We start from the raw sequence: 22,304 nt of genomic DNA, 5'->3' as shown, positions 1-22,304 counted from the left end.
CTATGTGACCCCCTCTTTAGGCTGCACCTGGACCTTCACCTTCATTTCTGCGACGGTGGGGGTATCAGCACCCGTACACTCACCGATCAAAACTTCTATTATGTCTTAAAAGTTTTCTGAAAGTATAGTTACTTTTTAAAGTCATTTACAGATTGAAGGCTGGATGTACCACCATTTTTCCGATTTTGGTTTTTGTCACAACATCATTTCCAGAGACTAATTTCCAGTTTTAGAAGCCATCATGTCGGTTTGGATACCAAAGTGTGTCTCTCTGTTTGCGTCTTGGAAGAACAACCTCTAAAACCTTCCCTACACATTACGTAACTGTGGACTGATCCCCCCCCATTATGTGAGTTTGGCTTGGCTGGGGGGTGTAGCTGCCAGACACCACCAGTGTCATTCATCTGTGGTATAAAACAAAAGAGAATCAGCCGAAAAAATACAAAATGGCTAAACCTCTTTTGTTTGAAGAAGGAAAATGCATTGGACTGTTGGGAGATTTCATTATGTCTGAAGAAACTCTTACCTGTATTTGCAGTTGGACTAAAATGTACTATATTGGAGTTACAGCAGCAAGTAAATCTGATCCACACAGGATTCATATTTACATGGAATCACGGTATCTTGTTATATTGCCCTTACATTTCTTTATAATAGAGGTGTTCTCTTTTATTGTAATCCTGTCTGTGATGATAATGAGGTGACTGCTAAGAAGTCATCTCTACAGAACAGTAAAAACTGTAATATGTCAGGATTATTTTTTAATATAATGACATGGAAAATGAGAAAAAAACAGCACCAAAAATGTATAAACGTTTAACACAAAACGAAACAATAGGTCATTTTCTGTTGATACATTTGCTATGTATTGCATGACATTGAGCTCATGCATCGGTGCTGTCATTTCTGTGCTCCGATGGAAGAAATTATTTGTTTTTGTTTTTCAGGTGCATCGTGGGGTGAAAGGATTTGTCAAAGATCATCAGGGAAAACCAATTGCTAATGCAACAATATCTGTAGATGGAATCAACCATGATGTGACTTCAGGTGCGTCTTACTAAACAATCTTCTTGTTTACAAGGTGCAGTGTTAGGTATAAGACTGGGTTCACACTGTAGTGTTTTTTTTTTTTGTTTGGGTAGATAAACTCTCATGTTTCTCAATAGGGGATCATCAACCACAGCACAAAAAAACTCATGTTAAAAATGCAACAAAAACAGTGTGAACCCAGCCTAAACTGGAATACATTAAAAGCCACTTGAAAATCTAAGCAACTGGAAATAATTAGGAAATAAAGGAGCAGCTTAAGAACCAAACAATAACCAGGCCCTGTACTAAAATGGTGGAATACAAGATGTTGAAACTTTGTATTGTTTAGAAAATGTATTGAACATGTTCTAAACTTTCCAGTTTCCGCTGATTGTGATTGTATTTGGCAATGTTATTCTAATAAATATAAATGATTGACTGTGAGGCTGATTAAGCATACTGCCAGTAGATCTCTACTACATGGGAGAGTGTACACAATTGCTCACATCACTACATTTAGGCCAAGGTCAGATGAGGGTGAATCTCGTCCGTGTGATGGCTGTCACACGGACGCATGTATTTCAGTGGGCTGTTCACACCGCTGTTATTTTAATGGACCGTGTGAAGGGCCCGTGAAAAAAATAGTCCTATTTTCAGCCGTTTTCACGGATCCCTCAATAGACTTAAGTCTATGAGGGATCTGTGAAAACGTGTCCAGCACGGGTGCAACTCGGACATGAAAACCGGCCATTTTTTACATCCGAGTTTGCACTCGTTCGTCCGACTCAGGCCTTAAAATGACTTATTTAAAGGCTATGTACACCTTTTGAAAACGTTTTGGTTTTTTTTAAATAAAAATTTGTAGCGGTGTATTTGGTGCAACATTGTAATTACTTTTTATTAAAAATTGTTTGAACTTTTTAAGATACAGCTGCTTTCTATCCTGTATACAGAGCAGCTGTATCTTGCGCTAAGGCCTGAATCCGCCATGTCAGCGGCACTGACGGGTTCAGTGTCAGCGGGTCAGACACGCAGGATCCACCTGTTATCGATCACATCTAAGTTATGAACTTAGATGTGATCGGTAAAAGCTCGATCCTGCGTGTCAGAGATACGGAGACAGGTTTCAGCGCTAGATGCAGCTGCTCTGTATACAGAACACAAAGCAGCTATATCTCAAAGTGAAAATAATTTTTAATAAAAGTTAAAAAGTTGCACCAAACGCACTGATGCACATTTTTATTTATAAAAAAGTTTTCAAAGGTGTACATAGTCTTTAACCCCTTAAAGCATACCTATACTTTCAGGTGACTTTTCCGAACAAGTTGTCATGTGTGTACATGAGGAATAACATTATTTCTGGTCATTATATAACATTATTTTTTAGCAGTTTTCTCCTCTGGAAATTCTATCTCCAATTCTTAGTTTCCCTACAGCTAGTAAATAGAGTCTAACTGCTATCAGGTCTGCCGTACACTGCACACATAGTGAAGAAAATATCCTGCTCCCCAATCTTTCTGTAGCAAACCCTCAGAAACAACAGCATCATGAAGGAGATTATACAGCAGTAATGAGTGGTATAGCTGGGAATCAAGCACTGTAGTGAGATAGAACACATACCAGAAGCCGCAGCAGCGTCTCTGTGTGTCTCTCTCTCTCTGCTCCTGCTCCCTCCTCCCCGTGACCATCTCTGTATAGTTTTATGGGCAGCTCTAACCTGATCCTTCAGTGAGCTGATATTCTGTCTCATCTTGAGGAGATGGATTTAGCCGCATATTCAGGGTGAGTATGTTAGGGGGATTAGTGTCTGATAGTGTAGAAAGAGGCATTTGTTTCTAATAAGATACATTACAAAGTTTGTTATATTCGCTTGTACTATTGATTTGTGCAAAATTTGTTGAAAAGTTAGTGACCATTTAAGGACACAGCAATTTCTTTTTCAGTTTTTCAGCTGTGCATTTTGAAAGCCATGACGTTCTGAAAGCTTGCTCTGTAAAAACACTTAGGTGCCGTGAGCGCTATTGATCACAGCATCTGCGGGGTTAAACAGCCGGGTTTGAAGTTATCACCGCTCCTGAGCCTGTGCTCTCCCTGCGCAGTACTATTGCGGTGTGGGAAGGGGTTAAAGACTATATCTAGAGGAAGGCTATATCTATACCTTAATAGCTAGAGGAAGAAATGTGATTTATTCACATTCCAGAAATCAATGCAGAGAGATGAACAGAATATCAGCATAAATAAAATAGGAGTATTCTGTATTTCCTCTAGGACATATGTCTGTTGTAATGTTTGCAGACCTGTATGGGGAACATTTCAGACACTTACACTCACAGTGCATAAATCACATCTTAGACCTTTCCTAAAGGCGTTGTCTTATTAGAACAACCCCTGTCCATATGCCTTATTAGAGCCTCGATGAGGGGGATCCCTTGCTCAGTAACCTCTGTTAGCCAGTGAAGAGCCACTGCACAGAGCTGCTCCCACTCTCATACTCCATGTATTACATTGTCTGCCGCCCCCACCTCCCTCTGGCTATAACAGTTGATCACCAGGGCTTTCAGCTGACAGACCCATGATACATTATTCTTCAATAATTTATTGTAAACAAAATGTTTAACAGGTTTCACTGACACCAAACAGGTGAAGAATTCACATGTAAAAAATAGATGTCAAAATATATACTCAAAAACGGATAGGTTCAATGTATGACTGTATTTTAGGAGTTATATTCATTCATTGCTTTCATTCTTTTTTGTATTCACTCCAGCTAAGGATGGTGATTACTGGAGGCTGCTTGCTCCTGGGAACTACAAAGTCACAGCCTCCGCTCCAGGGTATCTTGCTGCCACTAAAAAAGTAGCTATTGCTTATAGCCCTGCTACTAAGGTAAGTAGATGGTGCAAATATTGCAGATATTATGCAGAGGCGTAGCTAGGTTCTCCTGCACCCGGGGCAAAGATTCAGTCTCCCCTCCCCTCCGAACCCCTCCTTCCCCCTCGTCATGTTTGCTTGCTCTACCAATCAATGAGGTGCAGTTTTTTTTTATGTAACTCGAGCATAAAACCATTTGTACATTTTACAATTAATATAGTTATATAAAGTAGTTAACATAATTAATTAAAAGAGGCTAGTTAGACTATATGGTGACATAATGAATAGCCTCCTCTTGTAGATAGTGCCACCCCACCTTGTAGATACTGCTACTCCCCTTGTAGATACTGCCACACACACCCCTTGTAGATAGTACCACACAGCCCCCCTATAGGTAGTACCAAACATACCCCTTGTAGATAGTACCACACAGCCCCCCTGTAGATAGTACCACACATTCCCCTTGTAGATAGTACCACACAGCCCCCCTAGATAGTGCCACACAGCCCCCCTTGTAGACACTGCCATACAGCCCCCTTACAGATACTGCCACACAGCCCCCTTCTAGGTAGTACCACACAACCCCCCGATGTGAAGAGTACCACACAGCCCACAGGAGCATGGTCATGCGGCTGCATATGAGATAGAGACATTTTATCTAAAGACAGCACATAAGTTAGTGGCTAATCTTACTGCAGTTAAACCATTTGCACACATTTTTTAAAGATCAGAAAACCCTTCAACCACTTAACGAGATGGCAGCCGTTAAGGGGAAATATGAAGCTGACGACTCACTGCAACAGGCGGAATCAAAGATTACTTAGATTCCGCCAGTTTAACCCCTTAGTTGGTGTGGTCTATCACGAGGGCGGCATCTAAGGCCATTGGCCCCTCCGCGAAGCAATCGCGTAATTCCGATTGTCGTTATGGCTGCCTGGGAGCCTTGTGAAGACCCTCAGGTCTACCTTCTTTGAACACCTAATAAGTCCGGCCTCTGGCATGTTCCCATTTTTTTCCCTAAAGTAATATTAAAAAAATAAAACTTAACATAACTGGTATCGTTGCGTCTGTAAAATGCCAAACTATTACAATATAACGTTACTTAACCCGCTCGGTGAACGCCGTAAAAAAATTCAAACCGCCGAAATTGCTGTTTTTTGGTCACCTTATCACCCCAAAGAATGGAAAAAAAAGTGTTTAAAAAGTCACATGTACCCCAATATGTTACCAATAAAAACTACAGCTTGCCTCGCAAAAAATAAGCCATCACACCAATAAATCAACAGAAAAATAAAAAAGTAATAGCTCTTAGAATGTGGTGACACAAAACTATTTTTGTTTTATAAAAGTGGCAAAACATAAAAAAATATACATTTGGTATCGCCGTAAATGTATCAACCCATAGAATAAAGTGAACATGTAGTTTTTACCGCACGATGAACTCCGTATAAACTAAACCCGAAAAAAATGGCGCAACCGCCATTTTTTTTGTTTCCCAGTACATTATATGGTACATTAAGTGGTTCAATGAAAAACTACAACTTGTCCAGTAAAAAAAACAAGTCCTCATAGGCCCATGTCGATGAAAACATAAAAAAGTTATGGCTATTGGAAGGCGGGGAGAAAAAAAACCCTCAAATTGGACATGTCATTAAAGAGGCTCTGTCACCAGATTTTGCAACCCCTATCTGCTATTGCAGCAGATCGGCGCTGCAATGTAGATTACAGTAACGTTTTTATTTTTAAAAAACGAGCATTTTTGGCCAAGTTATGACCATTTTTGTAGTTATGCAAATGAGGCTTGCTAAAGTCCAACTGGGCGTGTTTAAAGTAAAAGTCCAACTGGGCGTGTATTATGTGCGTACATCGGGGCGTTTTTAATACTTTTACTAGCTGGGCGCTCTGAAGAGAAGTAACATCCTCTTCTCTTCAGAACGCCCAGCTTCTGACAGTGCAGACCTGTGACGTCACTCACAGGTCCTGCATCGTGACGGCCACATCGGCACCAGAGGCTACAGTTGATTCTGCAGCAGCATCAGCGTTTGCAGGTAAGATCGACTTACCTGCAAACGCTGATGCTGCTGCAGAATCAACTGTAGCCTCTGGTGCCGATGTGGCCGACACGATGCAGGACCTGTGAGTGACGTCACAGATCTGCACTGTCAGAAGCTGGGCGTTCTGAAGAGAAGTGGATGATACTACTCTTCAGAGCGCCCAGCTAGTAAAAGTATTAAAAACGCCCCGATGTACGCCCATAATACACGCCCACTTGGACTTTTACTTTTAAACACACCCACTTGGACTTTTGCAAGCCTCATTTGCATAACTACAAAAATGGTCATAACTTGGCCAAAAATGCTCGTTTTTTAAAAATAAAAACGTTACTGTAATCTACATTGCAGCGCCGATCTGCTGCAATAGCAGATAGGGGTTGCAAAATCTGGTGACAGAGCCTCTTTAAGGGTTTAACCCCTTAAGGACACGGCCAATTTTAGCCTTGAGGACAGAGCAATTTTTTTATATTTCCCTCTTTGCATCCCGACGCTCATAACGCTTTTATTTTTTGTACGACGTAGTTGTATGAGACTTTGTTTTTTGCGGGACGAGTTGTACTTTATGTCTGTACCATTTTTTGGTACAAATACATTATCGTTTAATTTCTATAAATTTTTAATTAGATTAAAATGCTGAAAAAAAGCAGTTGCGCAGCAGTTTTAATATTTTTTTTTTTACACCATACACCGATCATGATAAATAATGGTATAAATTTGTTGTACAGGTTGTTACGGTCCTGGCGATACCAAATATGTCTATATTATTTCATGTTTTGGGACTTATATTTTAAAAAGTTTATTTATTATAAAAAATGTGTATTTCTGTGTATTTTATTTACTTTTTATTTATTTATTTACCATTATTTTTTTTTTACATTCATTTAACTTTTTTTTTTAATCCCATAAAGGGATTTATCATTTTTATTTTTATTTTGTAACTGTAATGTACTGGCATAGATCTATATGCCAGTACATTAGCCTGTTATTGATTGTACACAGGAAATATGTTCAGACAGCCCTGGGGTCCTTCACTGGACCCTGGGCTGTCTGGCCATACGAGTTGTGGGCTTTGATCGCGTCACAGTTATTTTCTGTGACGCGATCGATGTGCAGTCCCCTCTCCTTGAACGCCGCGATCAGCTGTCATCGCGGCGTTCAAAGGGTTAACAGCGGAGAGAAGATGTTTCTCTCCTCTCAGCTGTCAGAGCGGGGCCGTGGCTGTGTATTACAGCCGTTGCCCCGCTCTCGATCGCGCGCAGACGTGCGCAGGGACGGCTGTCACACAGGACGAGTATGCTCGTCCTAATGCACGAAGTGCTCGCCGCTCAGGACGAGCATACTCGTCCTGTGTCGGCAACCAGTTAAAGGCTATGTACACTTTTGTAAGCAATTATTTTTATTATATGAATGTATTTTGTGTGTTTAAGCAGCTTTCAAAATAACGTTTATTATTATCATTTTTTTTAGTTATTAAGATACACCTTCTAAATATCCTATATACATTGAAGCTGTATCGTTCGCTCCGCTGATTGACGGTTCAGCTGAGATCGGGTCCAGCGCGTTTGATAACAGGACCTAGCTAATCACATATTAGCGAGACACGCAGGACCCGCTCTCCGCCAAACCGGGTGAGAACAATACGGTTCTCAGGGCTTCTCGTGGCCTGCTTTTTATTTATCCACTATTTTATATATTTTTTCTTCTGTTTGAATGATTAATCCAGTTTTATGCATTTTCCCACAATCAAACCATTATATATTTACTTGCATTCATTTTCCTATCAAAACAGATTGATTTTGATTTGGAATCCTTATCAGAGAGGAAGGAGGAAGAAAAAGAAGAGCTAATGGAATGGTGGAAGATGATGTCCCAAACTCTGAATTTTTAAAGAAGAAGACTTACCGCTGATATTTAATTATATGTTGACTTAGTATGCAGTAATGTGGACTATATATTTATAGAAATAGGTGTGTACAATAATATATGTATGTATGTGTGTGTGTATATATATATATATATATATATATATATATACACATCCTTACATGCATGTTATATATACACATTCCTATAGATATTGGATAACGTGTAATTTTGAACTTTCAACCTCTGTTTACTTTGTTTCTGTGATAATCTGGATAGGGTTCTGCACTCTTTATAATTGCTAGGCTTTCAGCTAGGGTTACCGTAGAACTTGGCACAAAAAAATCTGTGAGTATATGACAATGTTTGAGCAACGGTTTAGAGTTTTCTACCTAATGTCAAAAATGAAGCAGTGTAAGTTGAAATGCAATATTCTATGTCCAAGCCATGTGTTGTAAAGTACATATTAGTTTACACAATAGTATATAGCACAGCTGTTGCCAAAAATACCTTGGCAGTATGTATGTAGAAATTATATCAGCTACTCTTAGTGTGGGTCCTGGAAGAAGAAATAATCTTAGCGTTATTTCTTATCCTTAAATTTGTGAATTATAATATAATTTCTTCTTTGGACAACTGTGATTTGCTTATTGACGCTGCCTCCAAAATTTTAACGGCAACACACAAGTTAAAAATTAAGCACATGTACAGTAAGTATAATAATTTCTACTCTTAGTCATTCCAATGTTGCTGGACTAAATAGTAGGTTCACCTCTTACATATTATTTTAGGCAGGGCAATGTGAAAGAAAGGTTTTTGTAGTACATTGTTTATCGACATTGACTTGCTTTGTATCCAATAGCAGAAACAGTAAAAAAAAAAAAACTTCGGTAAGTGACTGTTTCTTACTGTATTCAGAACACCCCTATTATATGTGTGCCGTGGTCTGCTCCACAATAAACAGGGCATCTCTCCATAATTGAATGCACCATTACGGAACAGATAGGGGTTCTGCCTACACTGAGAAACAGTGATTTAGATTACCTGAAAATTTCTGGAGTGCGAAGCCAGACAAATAAATAAATAAATAAAGCATTACTGAAATCTTCCTTTTACACACTTTATACAAGTGTTGGACCAAGGTACATTGGGCCCACCTAGGTAATTATTCTGAGGGCCAAAACATTACCTATGAAAAGTGCATGTTCACTTTTGATTACATAGTAAACGTCACTATTTTGGTTGTACACCCAGATTGCAAATATCCCAAGAAATTGATCCATTAGCATGAAATCTGCAAGTGAGGTTGTGATTTGCATGTGGGGTATCTATGCTTAACGCGTACCTAACTTTTCAGGTGACTTTTCAAAACAAGATGTCATATGTGTGTACATGAGGAATACAACTATTTCTGGCCATTATATGACCTGTATATGGTATTATTTAGCAGTTTTCCTCTCTGCAGGCTCTATCTCTAATTTATAGTTGTCCCTGAGCTAGTACGGCTATCATGTCTTCTTTACTGCACACATAGAGGAGAATTCTGCTCTCATGTCTTTATCTATCATATATATATATATATATATATATATATATATATATATATATATATATATATATATATATATATTTTTATATATATATATATATATAAGCAGCAACATAGGGGACATTATACAGCAGTAATGAGCAGTGTAGCTGAGAATCCAGCACTGCGGTGAGATAGAATACAAACACAATACAAGGAAGCTGCAGCATGTCTGTCCGTGTCTTTCTCACTCTGTTCCTCCTTCCCTATCCATAGACTTGTACTAGCAGCAAGTCTGTGTCTCTTTCTCTCTCTTGTCCTGCTCCCCCGTCCCCTCTACTTAGACTTGTATTGACAGGCTGTGAGAAGACACACCCCCACCTTCTGCAGTCCGTCTCTAACTAGGGACGTATTTTTCTTGGCAATGGGGTGGACAGCAGATTACAGGAAGGAAGACACATAGTTGATCTATATCCGGTATAGTATTAGATTAGCATAAATTGTTTGAAAATTCAGTTTCTATTTAAACCTCATGGATTCTGTTGTTGCATGTTCTTATTGTATTAGATTCTGGGCCCATTAAAAATGATCTTTTTTCTCTCTGAGCATGTTCAACTTTGTATATCTATCTAATGTTATGTAAATGGTGAACCTACCCTTTAAAACAGTATGCAGGCTAAATAGAAACTGTAGGTAAAAACAACTAGACCAAGTTCCAGTGTGGCTAAGGCCTCAATAAATCTTTGCATCTGAGCACATCTTGGTCACGTATGGTTTATTATCCTGACAGCCAGATGTACTATAGTAGTGAACAGGTTTATTAAATTCTGTTCACACTATGCAATGTTTGGTAGTGTTTCTAGGAGCATTTATTTTCAGATGCAGATTACTACTACATGTGAACGAGGCCTAAGCGTAACACATAGTCCAGCATCTTCAGGAAGCATTGCAAACTTTAATGTTGGATTAATAAATACATTCATGAACAACCTTCAGAGGCATTAGTTGATGCTTTGTGTAATAACTAAACGTGTATGTTTCCTTCATTTATTAAATGACTATTTATGGCAGTTGTATAATAGTAATATCTTACTGCAAAGTTCATGTTATTACAATTATTTATATAGCTTTTATCGATGCCCAGTGAAACAGATCAGCGCTCTATGTGTAACTGCCAGATATTCTTGTGTTTAGCAAAAAACATATATACATGCTTTCACGGCTCATCATCTGCACATTGTCCTATTTGTGTAGTTGTTTGTTAATTATGCTCAGTGTATGTTTCTTCATTGCTGTATTTATAAAATATTGCTCTATTTCCAACCACTGTTTGGTGATTGTTAGCCATAGTTTCTTACAATATTCCAACAATGAAACCGCTCTGGGAACCAGCTTTTTGTGCTATTGAAAAGTGATCTGACCAGAATTCATCATACCCTCTCAATAATTTGGATTCCCAATAGTTAAGAGGCATAATGCTACAGGGTAAGAGGTATACAGAAACTCAGACTTTGACCAGGATAATTAAATTATGTCCTAGACAGTCAAATGTAGACTTGTTTTTTGTTTATTACGTTGGGGCCACAGACCGTAGATATATGCTGTTGCCACTAGGAGGCTTGACACGATTAAATAAAAAAGTGACTCCTTCCTACAGGATATACCCTGCCCACAGACACTGAGCTATTCAGTCTTAGCCTACCTTCCGTAGGAGGCAGACACTTCTGCTGATAGCAGCAGAGTTTATACCAAGATTTATTTTTATTTTATTTTAATCTTTTCATCATGAAGAACTAGGGTCACAGGGTCTCCCTGACTTCCCATTCAGCGGGCATACAGTGTCATATGCACTGCCTGAAGACAACTGAGACAAGAGCGTCAGCTCCTCTGTCACCGACCAGCCTAAGAAGCACCTCTAAGGGCAAGGCCACACGTAGTGGATTTGCTCTGGAATTCCGCTGCGGACACTCCGCAGCGCAAATCCGCAGCGGACCCTTTTCTTAATTGCCTTCCACAGCTTTGTGGTTGGGTTCGTTTGCACGTTGCGGACAATTCCGCTGCGGAGGATAGGCTGCGGTGCGGAATTTGGTGTCTGCAGCATACAATGGTTGTTGCGGACATGTGGCGGACTGGTTGCGGACTCATTGCGGAATTTCTCCATTGACTTCAAAATTCCGCAATGAAGTCCGCAGATGTAATGTACATGTTATGTGTGCTGCGGAGCGTATTGGTTTTTTAACATGACATTTCTTCATTCTGGCTGGACCTATGTATTTCTAGGTCTACAGCCAGACTGAGGAAGTCAATGGGGCTCCCGTAATTACGGGTGACTACGTGTGTGCACCCATAATTAGGGGTGACTACGTGTGTGCACCCAGAATTACGGGTGACTACATGTGTGCACCCGTAATTACGGGAGCGTTGCTAGGCGACGTCAGTAAATAGTCACTGTCCAGGGTGCTGAAAGAGTTAAGCGATCGGCAGTAACTGTTTCTGCACCCTGGACAGTGACTACCGATCACAATATACAGCAACCTGTAAAAAAAAAAGAAGTTCATACTTACCGAGAACTCCCTGCTTCTTCCTCCAGTCCGGTTTCCCAGGATGACGTTTCAGTCTAAGTGACGACTGCAGCCAATCACAGGCTGCAGCGGTCACATGGACTGCCGCGTCATCCAGGGAGGTCGGGCTGGATGCCGAAAGAGGGACGCGTCACCAAGACAACGGCCGGTAACTATGAAATTTGTTTACTTTCACTAGGGAAAGTGCTGTCCCTTCTCTCTATCCTGCACTGATAGAGAGAAGGGAAGTACTTTCCCCTCAATACGCAGCGGCTAGTTCGCATCAATTTATTGCCCATTTTGGGCAGATCCGCAACAGAATCTGCAACGCAGATTCTGTGCGGCATTGATGCGGACAGTTGCGGAAGAAATACGCTACGTGTGGCCATGCCCTAACACCTCTCCCACCAGCGTCCCCTTTGTAAAGGCGGTAACACTGAGGGGGTGCTCCTGCTGGTCAGTGCATATGGGTGATGGAGAGTTGGGTGAGTGTTATTAACCCCTCCCCCCTCCAAACCGGGCCACCGCATGTGCACTGTGCCGGTCTGTTTGACCATCTTATTCCCTGGGGCTTTTCCCTTAGCCCTCTCTGCGCTCTCTGACACCTTTGGGCAACAGTGCTTCACTGCACAAGCGAGGGGATGGGACATTCTCTATAGTATGCACCAATAGTGCTCTACCGCACTTTTTTTCCCTATCTCTCATGGGGAATCGTGTCTCTCCTGATTGGTTGGTCTACTCACATGACCGTCAGCAGCTAATCGTCGTGCTTCATCGGTGGGGCTTCAGTGTTCACATCAGGTCACTGATTCTGCACCTTCCACTGACTCTATTTCTATCCTTCAGCCCCAACATTCTCAAGCTGTTTTTCCAGTCTACTCCGAACTAGAGGGTACTGTCATTAAGGAATGGAAGCACCCAGACAAGAACTTTTCCCACTCTAGCCGTCTGGATGTTTTCTACCCCTTTCAAGAGGGCAATTCTTCAGCTTGAGTGCAGATCCTCCGGTTTGTTGCCTAACCAAGGCCACTACCTTCCCTATGGCAAATTCCACTTCTTTCAAGGATCCCCTGTATTATTGCGTGGGCTCTTTTGCTAAAACCTTGGGCTATGCCCTTCACCCCATTTTTGCATCTGTTGGGGTTAACAGCCATCACTGAATGGGCTCACAAGCTCCACCATGGCCTTCTTTCAGGCCCTCCTCAGGAGGAACCAGTTGATCTGCCTTACCTTATCTCCAATGCATCCAAGGTTATCTGTGAAGCTGCACTTGAAGTGGCCCATCTGGTTGTGCGGGATTCTGCTTCCTCTGTCATTATTCGCAGGACCACCTGGCTCAAGACTTGGTCTGCTGATTCAGCTTCCAAGACTCTCTGACTGCTCTACCTTTTTCAGGGTCTTGTCTCTTTGGGCCTGGATTAGAAGAGATTATCCTGGAAGCCAATGGTGCCAAAAGCATAGAATAGACCTGAGCACACTACAGCAGTCAAAAATGCGGGTCTGTGTTTTTGTTCCTTTTGTGGTTTCTCCAACACCACTTCCTCCAGGCCGCAGACTCAACAGGATCAGATGGTAGAACCCCCTTCAAATCCCGATGCTCCTGGCACCCCCGACTTCAACCTGCAAAGGTTGGAACCGGCAAGGCCAATTCTGTCTGAAGCTGCTCCCCCACTCGACTTGCCTCTGGTGGGGGGGGGGAGGCTTCTGCACATCAAAGACGTCTGGCTCACTCACCTAGGTTCAAGGGGTAGTATATTTAGGATACAAAATCGAATTTGCCAGCCACCCTCCAGAGTGTTTCTTTAAATCCGCTGTTCCACAGTCCCCACCCAGGACGGCACCCTTTTTCGGGCAATCGACTCTCTGTTTCTTCAGGGGGTCATCATTCCGGTGCCCTTGAACCAAAGGTTATGGGGCTTTTACTTCAACTTTTTTGTCATCCCTAAAAAGGACGGTTCGGCCCATTCTGGATCTCAAGTGCCTCAACGCACATGTTCGGATCCGTCATTTTTGGTTAGAATTTCTCTGCTCTGTCATCGCTTCTATGGAAAAGGGGGAATTTCTTATTTGGACATCAAGGATGCATATCTACACGTTACTATCTGTTCTACGCACCAGCGCTTCCTGCGCTTTGCGGTACTGTCTTGTACCAATTAGTGGCCCTTCCTTTCAGTCTGGCCACAGCCCCGAGAGTGTTTACAAAAGTTCTCTCTTTTGTGATGGCACTCCTTCGGGTTGTCGGTCAGCCTGTACCTGGACAACATCCTAATTAAACGAAAAGGTTACAGCACTAGAATAAATTGGAAAAAATGTATAGGAGTGCAAAGCCCAACAGGACTGGATCCAACTGTCCCACACAATGGCAACAAAGAGGATTTCAGGCATCACATCCAAAAATCAAGGAACTTTTATTCACTCATGCGATGTTTCAGCTCCTCAGAGCCTTTCTCATGCTTGAGAAAAGCTCTGAGGAGCTGAAAAGTTGCATGGGTGAATACAAATTCCTCCTTGTTGACATTCTAATAAAATCTCCCTTCAGGGAGGACAAAGAGATGGCTCTCCAGATCGTTCTGGACACTCTCTGGGTTTGTTTCGTTCAGTTGGATCATCAACCAGTCCAAGTCTTGTCTTTCTCCTTCTCATCAGATCATCTTTTTGGGGGTCGTCTTCGACACTCGCTCGGCGAATGTCTTCCTTCCTCCGTAGTGCCTCTCCATTCTTCAGGAAGGGGAGGGATTAGTTCCTTACAGACGGCTGTGCCAACCTCAATCCGCTTCTGCATACGAGTTCTCAGGACCATGGTGGCCTCAATCGAGACAATTCAATTTGCGCAGATTCACATGTGCCCTCTGCAGCAGGTGATCCTCTCTTGGTGGGACTAATCCTTGCAATCACTGGATCTGAAATTCATCTTTCCCCTCTCGGTCTGTCGCTCGCTTCAGTGGCTGATCACTTCTCCGGCTTTTCCCCCGGGGGCGCTCTTTCCTCCTGCTGACGTGGCTGATTCACACATGCCAGCATCAAGGCCTGGGGGCACTTTTCAGAACCTCACAGCTCAGGGACTGTGGTCTCCACAGGGGTCTTCCCTTCCCATCAATCTTCTGGAATTGAGAGCTATTTTCTGTGTCTCCTGCACTGGGCTCAGTCTCTGTCCGGAAAACCAATGAGGGTTCAGGCGGACAATGCCACGGCCGTGGTTTGTCTAAATCATCAGGGTGGCACTCGCAATGATGGCCGAGTCTTCCAGGATCCTAGTCTGGGTGGAAAGTCACGTTCCTGCTCTCACAGATGTTCACATTGCCGGGGTGGACTATTGGCTCGCACACTTTCTCAGGTTGCGAAATAGTAGATCCCAGGGAGTGTTCTCTTCATTATGATGTCTGTGACCAAATTTCTCTCAGGTGCGGTCATCCAGACGTGTACTTAATGGCCTACAGGTTCAATAAGCAGGTCCCCTACTTCATGTCCCGTGCTCGGTATGTAGGGGCCTGCGCCGTGGATGCTCTCATGGCATCATGGTCAGACTTCAGTGTCCTGTACGTCTTCACTCCTCTGCCTCTCCTGCCACGGCTCCTCTGATGGCTCAAGACAGAAGGGATTCCTGCCATTCTGGTAGCCCTGGTGTCACGGGCACAGGGTATGTGGACCCACTAGGCCGCTCCGCCGTAGCGGGGAAGCAGCTGACCAGGTCACAGTCTATGCGAAAGTCAATGGCAGACAGTAATGCTTGGGTACCTGCAATAGTCCAGACGGTGGCTGTGGCTTCAGCACGGATGGAGGCTGGTGCAGCAAGTGGCGCCAGATGTGGCGGGCAGTATCCGATGTAGCAGAAGTCACTGGATGTGGCAGAAGTCACTGGATGTGGCAGAAGACACTGGACGTGGCAAACGACACTGGACGTGGCAAACGACAGCAGGTGCAGTAGACACGACTCCAACGCTGGTAGGCACAGGAACTAGAACAATACGGAATACAGGAACGGGTAACAGGGCACGGGTAACAACTGGAACGGGGAAACACTAAGGGACCATTTGCGAGACAGACTGGGATAGACTAACAACGCTCAGGCAAGGATCAGAAGGCCTGGGGCCTTCTTATAGACCAGGAAGTCATGGCAGTTGATGATGATGACGATCCTTTTGTGCGCGCGCGCTGGCCCTTTAAGGCTGTGCGCGAGCCCGCGCACCCTACGGGACACAGCAGGACGGAGCGGAAGTGAACGCTGGCGTCTCCTAGGAAGGAGACCGGGGCCAGCACTCACGGATCCATGGCCGCGGGCGTCGGGAGGTGAGTAAACCCGGCGGCCCGCGGCCATGGACGCTACACCTGGATTGGCCGCACCAGCTGTTGGTACGCGGACCTCGTGTCCCTGTTGGCCGATGTCCTGTGGCCCTTACCTCTCCATCCTGACCTCTCTCAGGGACCTCTCTTCCACCAGAATTTAAGGTCGCTACGTTTAATGGTGTGGCTGTTGAAGTCGCCATTCTGAGTGCTCGTGGTTTTTCGGAGAATGATAATCTCACTATGCTTAAGGCCACACAGTCCTCTTCAGCAGACATTTACCATCGTACATTGAAGGCTTACCATGGTTGATGTGAGGATCACAAGCTTCCCCTTTGCATTTTTCCTTGTCCAGGATTCTATCCTTTTTACCAAAGAGTTTGGATCATGGTTTAGCTCTCAGCTCTCTGAAGTGGCAGGTGTCTGCTCTTTCCATCTTGTTTGGTCGCCCATTGGCGTCTAAAGCTGACATTAAAACTTTTGTCTTCCGATTCCCTTGTGGGATCTGAATCTGGTATTGGATGTCTTACAGTCGACTCCATTTAAACACTTGAGAGAAGTCTCTCTTCGATTTCTGCCCTGGAAGGTGGTTTTACTGGTTGCAGTGACCTCCATTCTTGGAGTTGGCAGCTCTCTCTTGCCGTTCTCCGTTTCTGACTCTTTACCAAGACAAAGTGGTGCTCCGCAAGGTGCCCTCTTTGCCTAAAGTGGTTTTGGCCTTCCACATGAATGAGGATATTGTCCTGCCGTCTTTTTGTCCTTCTCCCAGTCATCCGAGGGAGCGTTCTCGCCACAATCTGGATGTCGTCCGTGCTCTGCGGCTTTACCTCTCTATCACTGCTTCCTTCCACCGGTCAGATTCCCTCATCATCCTCCCAGAGGGTCCCAGAAAGGGTTTGACGGCCTCTAAGGCCACCATTGCTTTGTGTATTGGAATGATTGTTTGCAAAGATTATCGCGTCCGTGGGAAGGTTCCCCTTTTCCGGGTCATTGCCCACTCTACCAGAGCGGTTGGGGCTTCCTCGGCTGTGCGCCATCATTCCACATCCCTTCAATTGTGCAAGACAGCCACGTGGTCTTCTCTGCACACCTTTGTCAAGTTCTACCAGGTGCATACCTATGCATTTTGCGGACGCTTTTCTGGGTCGCAAGGTATTGCAGGCATTTGAAATAACTGACCACGTTCTGTGTTCTGTTCCCACCACTGGGAACTGCTCTAGGATGTCGCATGGTCTGTTTCCCCCAATGTAACAAACAATAAAACAGCAGTACTCACCGTAAAATCCTTTTCTTGTCCAGTACATTGGGGGACACAGCTCCCCCCCCAATTGTTTTCAAGTTTTTACACTGGGTGATTATCGTGCAGATGAGCGTTCATATAACGCTCATTGCCGATAATTGCCCTGTGTAAAAACGGCAGCGATCAGCAAGTGAACGAGCAAACGCTCGATCATCTGCTGATCGTATCATTTAAAAAAAGTTAAATATTATCGTTGCCGGCGTAAACAGGTAGACGCGCTGCCGACATGATAATAGTGTATGGGGACGAGCAATCGGAGTAACGACTGCTCGTCCCCATCCATAGCTTCGTGTGACAGAATCAAACGAGCGCCGATCAACGATGTCCCCTTGATCGGCTCTCGCTGCACCAGCCGACTGTCGGCTGGTGTAAAAGGCCCTTAAGCAAGTAGATTGGGCTGGAAAGACATGCTTTTTCTCCAAATGGTCTTCTTGGATAAGTTGTTACAGTCATTTTAAGTTTTTTCTTCTTGGATCTTTCTGTTGTTTAGATGAGTTCCCAAGCCTTGGAAATGGCTTTGGCCTTCCAGATTGAAATGTTTTAACATTTCTCTCCCCCATCTACATTAGAATTTTTTTGAACATGGGATAGTGCTTGGTATAGTGAGGCTCAAGATATAGTGAGGTTTAGGCTGTGGTAACACTCATGGTCAATTAGCGTTTTTTGCTAAAATTGTGGCAAAAAAAAGGAAATAGATGAAAGAACACGGCCTTAGGCTGCACTCACACGAGCGTGACAGATATACGCGCGTAAAAAACGCGCGCAAATCTGTCTGTGTGCGTTGCGTTATGCATCAGTGTTCTTTGCGAGTGGCATGCGTTTTTCATGCACTCGCAGAGCATTTTATTTATTTTTTCAAATGAATTGATGCGCAAATCACGCACTGCACACGGATGGGTGTGCATCCGTATGCGGTGCTTGGTTTTCATGCACCAATTGTCTTCAACGGGTACGTAGGTGCGTGAAAACGCACCAATATAGGACATGCAGTGAGTTTCACGCAGCGGACTCTCACTACGTGACAACTCCTGCATGTGTGAACGTCCCCATTGAAATCAATGGGTTCGTGTGCTGTGTGTGATTTCCATGCACAGCACATGGACGAGATTCACATTCGTGTGAATGGGCCCGTAGATTCAGCAGTACTATCTGTTATGAAGTCTGGCTGCATGCAATGAGTTGAAATTCAGGGTGCAGGAGCTAAGGGTGTAGTTGCTTTTTCGGTTAGGTGATAAGTGTATTAAACAACATTGGTATGTGGGGAAAAAAAAAAGGGTTACTGATCATCCTTAGGGTATGTTCACACGCAAACTCAAAAACGTCTGAAAATATGGAGCTGTTTTCAAGGGAAAACAGCTCCTGATTTTCAAAAGTTTTTTAAGCCACTCGCGATTTTCGCTGCGTTTTTCGCTGCGTTTTTTACGGCTGTTTTCAATAGTCTATGAAAAACGGCTCCAAAAACGTCCCAAGAAGTGACCTGGACTTCTTCTTTTTCGTGGCCGTTTTGCTTACGGGAAGGTGCCCGGGCCGTTGAAAAATATAGAACATGTCCTATTTTAGGCTGTAATTACGACACGGGCAGGCCCATAGAAGTCTATGAGGCTCCTGTAATTACGGGTGACTACGTGTGCGCACCCGTAATTACGGGAGCGTTGCTAGGCGACATCAGTGGATAGTCACTGTCCAGGGTGCTGAAAGAGTTAAACGAACGGCAGTAACTCTTTCAGCACCCTGGAAAGTGGCTACCGATCACAATATAGATCAACGTGTAAATAAAAACAGAAGTTCATACTTACCCAGAACTCCCTTCTTCTTCCTTCAGTCTGGCCTCCTGGGATGACGTTTCAGCCCATGTGACCGCTGCAGCCAATCACATGGGCTGCCGCGTCATCCAGGGAGGTCGGGCTGGATGTCGAAAGAAGGACGCGTCACCAAGACAACGGCCGGGTAAGTATGAATTTGTTTTACTTTTACTACGGAAAGGGCTGTCCCTTCTCTCTATACTGCACTGATAGAGAGAAGGGCTGCCGATTAGTGCAGTGTAATTTTGCAGCGAAAACGTGCCCGTAAATACGGGTGGAATACGGGTGACACCGGACCCATATTTACGGGCACGGGTCCGTAAATACTGGTGCAATACGGGTCGAATACGTGTGACCAAGGACCTGTATTTATGCTAATATTTACGGACAGTAAAAAATACGTTCGTGTGCATGGGGCCTAAGGGTATGTTCACACACACTAATTACGGACGTAAATCGGGCGTATTAACCCCCGAATTACGTCCGAAATTACGGCTTGAATGTGTTGACAAACATTTGCCCATTGAAAGCAATGGGCTGACGTTTGTCTGTTCACACGAGGCGTATATTTACACGCCGCTGTCAAAAGATGGCGCGTAAATAGACGCCCGCGTCAAAGAAGTGACCTGTCACTTCTTGGGGTGTAATTGGAGCCGTTATTCATTGACTCCAATGAAAAGAAGCCAATTACGTCCGTAATGGACGCGGCGTTCAAGCGCCTGCACATGCCGTTACGGCTGAAATGACGGGGCTGTTTTCTCCTGAAAACAGCCCCGTAATTTCGGCCGTTACGGACGCTGCCGTGTGAACATACCCTAAAAGTAGCAGAGTTTTGTGAGTAAAATATCCACACCTGATTGAATGGCAGATTGCAGTACAAGTGGAAACCACAACACTTAGGGTATGTGCACACACACTAATTACGTCCGTAATTCACGGACGTATTTCGGCCGCAAGTACCGGACCGAACACAGTGCAGGGAGCCGGGCTCCTAGCATCATACTTATGTACGATGCTAGGAGTCCCTGCCTCTCCGTGGAACTGCTGTCCCGTACTGAAAACATTATTACAGTACGGGACAGTTGTCCTGCAGAGAGGCAGGGACTCCTAGCATCGTACATAAGTATGATGCTAGGAGCCCGGCTCCCTGCACTGTGTTCGGTCCGGTACTTGCGGCCGAAATACGTCCGTCCATTACGGACGTAATTAGTGTGTGTGCACATACCCTTACCAGTGGTAAAGCATTAACCCTTTCATGACCAAGGGTCATTGATGCCCCTGTGTCCAGGTCAAATTGTATATTTTTGATATGCACTTCTTTAAACGATAATATCTTTGCAACCGATTTGAATATCACAACTATTTTTACTTTGGTTTTTTTTTTACAAGACTTAGGAGGCTTTCATTTTCTAGATTAGGTTAATTCAGTGTTTTTAATTTTTATTTTAAGCAGACAAATCACTAAAAGTGGGGGAAAAAAAACACTTTTTGTAATATCTATCTATCTATCTATCTATCTATCTATCTATCTATCTATCTATCTATCTATCTATCTATCTATCTATCTAATCGTTCCAGCTCTGTAGCAATTAGTCGTCTCTCCATTAACCTGGATCGCTGTGAGGGGAAAAAAAAGGCAGTTAAAATCGGATCCACAGTCAGTTTCTCATGGCTGTTTTGCATCAGTGTGTCTCAAAATTTTAATCCATTTCCCGGCCATCTGACCGTTTGTAACCACTATTTGCCATCCGTTTTTCATGTGCGTTATTTTTTTTTTTATTTGTTAGGATTTTCTTGTCCCAACCCCATGAAAACACGACAGTGCCCATATAGATAGTGCTGCAATACCCCTGTAGATAGTGCCACAGTGCCCACTGTAGACAGTGCCGGTATCCATATAGATAGTGCCCACTGTAGATAGTGCCCACATAGTGCCACAGTTCCAACTGTAGATAGTCCCCACATAGTGCCACCTCTGCAGATAATGCCATCCCTCTGTGGATAGCACTACCCCCTGTAGATAGCATCACCCCCTGTAGATAGCGTTTCCCTCCCAGTAGATAGCACCAGCCCCCCTGTAGATAGCACCAGCCCCCCTGTAGATAACAACATCCCCCCCCTGTAGATAGCGTCACCTAAGCTCCCTCGGCCAGAGTGCTCTAACCAGGGATTCTAAGGTGGTGCTATCTACAGGCGGGTTTGCCCTTTCTACAGGGGGGTTGTGTGGGGCGCTATCTACAGGGGGGGTGTAAGCAGAGTTGAGAGTGCAGCACTGCTTAGGCCTTATTTACACGAGCGTAGTTCACGTCCGTGATACGCGCATGAAAATCACGCGCGTCGCGCGGACATATGTAAGGCAATGGGGACATTCAGACATTCTGTGTTTTTCACGCAGCGCGTGTCCGCTGCGTGAAATTAACGGCATGTCCTATACTTGTGCATTTTTTGCAAATCACGCACCCATTGTTGCGTGATTCGCGCAGCAGTAGATCAAGAAATTAAGGGAAAAATAAAACCACCTCCTTCATTTCTTTTTCTAAACCTCAAAACCGCGTGTCATAAGGATGGCATATGCGCGAAAATCACGCAGCAAAGCACCAAACACTTATGACACACGGAACTGCAACGTGCAAAAAACATAGCGTTTTTTGCGCCCGCAAAACGCACATGTTCGTGTAAATAAGGCCTTACACTGAAGCAGCACTGCACTCATTAAACCCTGGTCCAGGCAGCCAACATTTATATACATGACAACCAGGGGTGTTGCTAGGGTCTTACATGATCAGGGGCATAAGCCCTAAGACATATATTTACCCCGCCCCTCGAAAAATATATATTCTTTTCACATATATATCGGAGATAGCATATCTATAATAACTAAGGCTCCTATATCTACACTGCTGGATAGAATTGGATGAATTGTCTCAGCAGACAGTATCATACATGATAAACTGGGCACATTCAGATGTGGCGGAATTGCTGTGGAATTCCGTTGCGGACAGTCCGCAGTGGAAT

General features: G+C 43.8%; 1 protein-coding gene across 1 annotated transcript in view; it reads left to right on the top strand.

Moving 5' to 3' along the window:
- Positions 1-10,671, top strand: part of CPE (carboxypeptidase E) — an 82,379-nt gene extending 71,708 nt beyond the window's left edge. Inside the window, exons 7-9 of the mRNA XM_075860270.1 lie at positions 948-1,047; positions 3,797-3,915; positions 7,744-10,671. Coding sequence (XP_075716385.1) covers positions 948-1,047; positions 3,797-3,915; positions 7,744-7,842 — 318 coding nt within the window. The 3' untranslated portion in view covers positions 7,843-10,671. The remainder of the gene's footprint in view (positions 1-947; positions 1,048-3,796; positions 3,916-7,743) is intronic.
- The last annotated feature ends 11,633 nt before the right edge of the window (positions 10,672-22,304 follow it).

The sequence above is a fragment of the Rhinoderma darwinii genome, chromosome 1, assembly GCF_050947455.1.
Source record: "Rhinoderma darwinii isolate aRhiDar2 chromosome 1, aRhiDar2.hap1, whole genome shotgun sequence".
Taxonomy (NCBI): Eukaryota; Metazoa; Chordata; class Amphibia; order Anura; family Rhinodermatidae; genus Rhinoderma; species Rhinoderma darwinii.
Note: the sequence above shows the minus strand (reverse complement) of the source record. Positions and strands in the feature narration are given on the sequence as shown.